This window comes from Coenobita brevimanus, chromosome 27 (genome assembly GCF_032717465.1).
Source record: "Coenobita brevimanus isolate Jiangsu-jjx chromosome 27, ASM3271746v2, whole genome shotgun sequence".
Taxonomy (NCBI): Eukaryota; Metazoa; Arthropoda; class Malacostraca; order Decapoda; family Coenobitidae; genus Coenobita; species Coenobita brevimanus.
Genome location: NC_136980.1, coordinates 41,255 through 47,706, shown reverse-complemented (window position 1 = coordinate 47,706; position 6,452 = coordinate 41,255). Strand labels below are relative to the sequence as shown.

At 46.7% G+C, this 6,452-nt stretch overlaps 1 protein-coding gene across 1 annotated transcript; it reads right to left on the bottom strand.

Annotated features, from left to right (window-relative positions):
- Positions 1–3,407: 3,407 nt before the first annotated feature.
- Positions 3,408–4,346, bottom strand: LOC145394336 (uncharacterized). Its single transcript, XM_080268213.1, has one exon. It carries the CDS (start codon positions 4,344–4,346, stop codon positions 3,408–3,410), a length of 939 nt encoding a protein of 312 aa, XP_080124339.1.
- Between the last annotated feature and the right edge of the window lie 2,106 nt (positions 4,347–6,452).

The window sequence follows — 6,452 nt, the reverse complement described above, 5'->3', positions numbered from 1 at the left end:
TGTCATCCAGGTAAGTATGACTGATACGCCCTGTCAGTCCTATCAGGACTTCGTTAACGATCCTTTGGAACGCAGCAGGGGCATCTTTTAAGCCAAACGGTAGACTATTATATTCCCAATGACCGTCTGGTGAGGAAAATGCGGTCAGCGGTCGTGACGCCTCATCCAGAGGGATCTGATGGTATCCTTGCCTCAAATCCAAGCTACTGAATACAGTATTTTCTCCTAACTGGGAAAGAATTTGTGCAATGTTTGGCAATGGGAAGGGGTCTGATGTTATCTGCTTATTCAAATGGCGAAAATCGAGACAAACTCTTAGTCCACCATCCTTCTTGGCCACCGGGACCAAGGGTGAACAATATGGTGATCTAGAAGGACGTATTATATTTTGCTCCCTTAGTTCATTTAGCTGTTGCCTAAGAGTTTCGTGATACTTAACCGGTACCTTATAAGGACGACGGTTTACAACCGGTCCTGTAGCACAGATGTGATGGAGGAAATAAGGTGTAATTTTCAGTGGTTCATCAGGCAAGGCAAACACTTGAGGATGCTTTCGCACTAGACGTTTGAGAGCATCATTCTCCTTAGTCTCCGGTGGACATAACTCATCTACTTTTAGAAAGAGCTTAGTTAATCTCCCTTCTCCCTGTGTCACACCAGTTATTTGCCGCTCATCCTCCTGATTCTCGTCCCACATTATCTCCTCAGACGGTTCTATTGTCCCCACCCTGTACCTGCCAGATATACTGACCCGGTCAGGGGTGGCGTTAGTGTAGGCAACATAAACCCTGGACTTTCCTCCCGCCTCGCCCGGGACCATCTGTACAATCCCTGGCCACAGCATAGCAGCGAAAGTACTACCAGGATTAGGTGAGAATAACCCAAAGGACCATCCTGAAATTTCAGTCTCTAACGAGATCATTCCACTTGTGAACGGATCAATCACGACTGTCTCACTCGTCATACAACGCCCAGAGATATACTCCTGGTCATCTGATAAGCCGGTTTCAACTACATGCAAGGAGGAAGCACCATCTATGCGAAGATTCTCCTCTCCCGACTGTAATTCTACCTTCTCCCCATCGATCTCTATGCACAACGGATCTGGTGTAATACATATATTCCGAGCGAAAATAAAATCGGAACCTAGAATCACTGAAATAGTACACGGTAAGTTCCTCACCACTACTAATTCACTCTCGTAGGTGTGACCAGCCAACCCTATAGGCAGGCTAACCACTCCTACCACCTCAGGCTCATTAACACTTGCGGATACTAACCTTCGTCCTTGATACGGTCTGAGCTCAGGCTTGGTCTCACCCAAATTCTCATAGGTTCCTTGATTAATGAGCGATCGACATGCTCTGGTATCCAAGAGCATGGGGCAATCCCTCATTTCACCACACGCTCCCATAATCATCACCAGATCCGTCCCGTTCCCCAAGATCATGATTTTTAGTCGATCTTTTTTTTTTTCCTTAGGATATGCCGAACATTGGTCAGTACAATAAGTTCTATTTTTACAGTGATCACACCATGGTCTTTGACCTGGGTTTTCTACTTTAGCAAAACAGTGTTTCGCCAAGTGCCCTTGTCTGCCACAACGGAAGCAACGGAACTTCTTTCGTTCTTCTGGTGTTAACGTATGGTACTGGCCTCTCGAGAGTGGGTTAGGCGCGCGACAGGTACGTGCTCGATGGCCCGCCTCACCGCACCTATTACAGTTGGCTGGGGCATCCCCCGTGGATTTTCCAGTGCCTGTTTTTTCTTTTGGAACCTTGGCCTCTTTTGACTCTACACTTACATGTGCAACTACATCCCTTCTCTTTTCTTTTGCTACATTTACATTTGCCAACGACGAGTGACTTCGTTGTGCCCACTCAATGGCTTTACTCACAACTTTATCAAGGGCATCGACAGGGCCTGTAAACTCTTGCTGGTCAAGTGTTGCTCTATACTGGGCAGGGAATACGTCGAGAAAGTTGTCCAAAGCATGGTACAAGGAACAGTCATGGTACCGAGGCTGCAGAGTTCCAATGCGTTTAGCTATACTAGTCAATCGCAGCCAGTATTCAACCAACCGTTCGCCAGGATTACGACGCGCATGTTTTAACGCATGAAATGTAGGTTGGAGAGTTTGTTCTAGGGACAGCAGCGTTGTTAGAATAGATTTAAACCGGTCCCAGTCATCATTGACCCTGATAATAAGGTCCTCAATGCTGTCATGTACCCCACCTAGAGTGTACTCCCGGACCACATCAAAGCGACCGGCAATAGTCCACCTAGGTCCCGTAGTCTTACTCTCTATGTCCTGAAGCCATTTGCTAAGGTCTGTTTCTAAGATGATACCAGGATATTCAGGTAATGTGGCAGTTCTACTTGCAGCAAAGCTCTTTAACCCTTTAACGCGGTAGACAGCATCCTTAGCATTATCGGCAATAGCCTGCGATAGTTGGTCGGACAGGGTAGCGATCCCTGTTGCAGCTGCAGCATCAGGCATTTCGAACAGTACTTCGTCTGAGTCTGTGTCTGAATCAGAGTAATGAGCAAAGGAAATTTCGTCTGAACCACTGTAAGAACTAGAGTCGCTACTGAATTCCATACACGAGTGTAAGAACCTACAATCCATTTCATGGACCGTGTATCATGGTTTTTCTCAAATATCTTTCAAACTAATCAATTGATCGGTATGATACTTTGACACAGTGTACATGACACCTCCCGCTAATTTTTGGTAATATACGGCATTGCCAAGTGGTGTTAGTGAAGGCGTTTACTCTTGACGTTTAAAGGCAAAGTCGCGTGAGTCGCCAGACTAATCAACACAATCGAACGTCCGCTACCCCCCATCCCCTTCCTCTCCCTCCCTACCTCCCTCCCTCTCCCCCCTCTCCCTTCCCACTCCTCATTTCCCCCCTCCCCCTCCTCACTTCCCCCCTCAACCCTCATTCCTGCTGGCCTTCCCGTGCCCCCCCCCCCCCGTCCACTCTATCATGTTATAATGATTAGTATCGGGTATGATAAATACAGTATGTTGTTGTTTGTAGAGTCTGTGTTCATTTAATCATTGTTATTGTATGTCCTGAAGTTATATAAACGGGAGTTGACTAAAGAGCGTATGACCGTCACCTTATTCACCCAATATAATGTGCCTACTATCACGATCTCTTAATTCCTTTACCCCCCATATCGACGTGTTTACTACGAGCAGGTAAGATAAGGTATCCAAAATTAAATCACACAGTTTAACTTACAAACCAGTACGGTACGGTATATAATCAACACAACATAATAGGGCCGTAATGGATTTATGAAATTCTCTCTCTCTCTCTCTCTCTCTCTCTCTCATAATAAATATCATAATAGGTAGAAAAGTGATGCAAACAACTGAGCATATTACAGAAAGTTTATTCACAGTCTTCGTCACTATCAAGGAACAAATCATCCTCGGAATCACTCTCGATGTTGATAATTACGGGATCTACACGCTTATGGATGTTATCTGTGCACCAGTACTCATCCTCGAAGGCTCTGGACCGTCTCACTGCACCTTCCCACACCTCCCTTGTTGCGCTAAGCTTGGCTTCCTCTATCTTGGCCTGCAGATCTGCCCGAGTGAACCGCTGCAGTGAGGAACGCACATGTTTTTTCATTGAACCCCAGACCTGCTCAATGGTGTTGAGATCAGGATGAGCTGGTGGCAGTCGGACGACTTCATGACCCCATGCACGGATGACGTCATCAATCTGGTACAGCGGTTGTGGCCGGTTCTGCTTACAGATCTGCAGCAACTCAGGGCGTGTGGCGTGTGGTGGGAATGGTATCTGGCGGCACGTCAACCATTCCACGATGCCTGCTTTGATGGTGGAGGTGGTAGGACAGCAACTTTCCACACTCAGCTGGTTGTGGTATGGCGCATTGTCAAGCACCAGCACTGATGGCTCAGGCAAGGCTGGAAGGAGCTCCGACGTCAGCCAGCGGAGGAAGAGATTACTGTTCATTTCGCCGTGATAGTCACCACTTTTGTTTTTTGCTGGGAAGCACAAGAATGCATCGTCAACAAAACCGTCAGCTGTGCCCGCAGCAAGAACCACAAAGCGCTCACCCTCTCCAGGCGGGACCTGACGACTGTAGGCGGCACTGGTCGCAGGCTGTGAGGTGTCCACCCACTCCTTGCTGGGATGCATCCTCGTGGTGAACCATGTCTCATCAACGTATACCACTCGTCTCCCCTCCTTCCGATATTCTCTGAGTGATCGGAGAGTGCCAATGCGCCAGCACACAATATCAAGTGACTCCTTGCGTACGTACATTTTCCTCTGTGAGGTCTTATAGCGCAACCCCATGCTGTGTAGTAATCGCCACACCGCTGTGTCTGAGGTTTCGCTAGGGATGATATCCTTTTTCCGTAAGTCGTCTGTCAACGTGCTAATGGTGAAAGTATGTTTCTTAGCAAATTCACCATGTACATGGCGGCGTATGGCACCAATGGCAAAATTGTCAAAGAGGCGTGGTGTGGAGGTGGGTGTCGGTGTGCCTGGTGGTGTTGCAGGGGGTGTCTGTCCCAGGTGGTGGTGTTCGTGTACCACTGCGAGAACCCGGGTTGCGGTGTACAAGTGCACGCACTGCTCCCACCGTCATTCCCATGACATCTGCTACGCGATCATAAGGCCTGTGCAGGAAAAACTACAATTGTAGAATACATACAGAAGCATGCAGTTAAAAACAATAACATAGTCTGTAAAGCATTCGTGAAATATTAAAGAATGTCACAATACTGTTGTTGTGTTTTCATAAATATATACTTTCAATAGATAACAACCTATTTACTACAACGAGTGTAGCAATTATTGAATGGATAATGGTGAGCCACCGTTTTGTATACTACGGGTGAGATAGAGACAAAGTAATAGATAATTTGATAGGGAGATAGATGCATTGATTGATTGAGTGACCAATATGTGTGTGCTTTTTGCGTTTGAGTGTGTTGTTATGTATTTATACACTTGAAGATTCACTTACCTATTGAGATTAATCCTTAATCTATTGTCAGCTTTCTCCATTCTGTATATGGTTAGGAGTCGGAGTGCAATTGCATTTCTGCAACGACGCGGACACAGTAACATGGCGGCCATGACAGCGATGAGGCATCCGTGTCCTTCACTAGCCTGATGCAGTCAGTAGGTATACTACAAGTGCTGCAGCCGACAGACAATCCCGCACATGACACCCTCGTTGGGAAAACTTAACCAATAGCCTATTATGGTCGTTAGGTCAGACCACGCTATATTCTTTTCATTAAGAACTTTCCAGTTATCTGCTACTACTGAATAATATAATGGTAAACGGTATTTTATTGCATATTGTATGTTACATACAGGTATTGGGAGGAATGCTGAGAGAAAGAGAGTGAAACGGTGAGACAGAGGGAGGGAGGGAGAGAGGGAGGGAGAGGAAGGAGATGGGGGGTAGCGGACGTTCGTTTGTGTAGATTAGCCCTGCAGGGCTCACGCGACTTTGCCTTTAAACGTCAAGAGTAAACGCCTCCACTAACACCACTTGGCAATGCCGTGTATTACCAAAAATTAGCGGGAGGTGTCATGTACACTGTGTCAAAGTATCATACCGATCAATTGATTAGTTTGAAAGATATTTGAGAAAAACCATGATACACGGTCCATGAAATGAATAGTAGTGAATTTAAAGCATCACTATCAATGGGGCCGTGTGGAGTACAGTACAGAGAGCAAATAGACAGATACGTGTTATTAAATTATACTCTGCATGCGACAGCTTCCAGAGTAGAATTTAGAATCACTTCCGTTTGTGGGTGTGATTTGTGGGTGTATATGGCGACTCCGTGACCTTCATATCTTCTATACGAGTGGTAGTGTTTGAACTGTGGAGGATCAGGGTGATCCTCCAGGCGCGTCTCCTGTAAACAAATAACGTCTGGCCTGTGTATTGACAGCAAGATTGCTATATTTGGTAACTTATTCCCGACACCTCTACAATTCCACTGTAATACAGTGAAAGCAACGGTTTAAGATTTACGAGGGTGGCCAGTGCTCTTAGTTTTTTTATGCCGCCCGCCACTAGGCGAGTGGCTACCGGGGGACCTTTCCCGGTGCTTGCTCGTGGAGCTCTCCATATTCTCGTCAATAACAAGGCTCCCAGAATCCATCGAGGAAGAGCTATTCTTTCTCTCCCTCGCTGGACTAGGAGCAGGAAGGACATGAGGACGTGACTGTTTGGTGAGGGTGGTCAAGTTAATTTTATCTGACTTGTCAGGCTTCTGTTTTGGCCGCACTGACTGCGAAGGAGCAGCGGCAGCCTGACAGTATGAAGTGGCAACAGGGATGTCTGTCAGTGAGTTGGAACGTACAGGAGGCTTAGACTGAGAGGTAGGGCGTGGGGCATGAGGAGCGAATGTAAGGTCAGTCTGTGTCTCA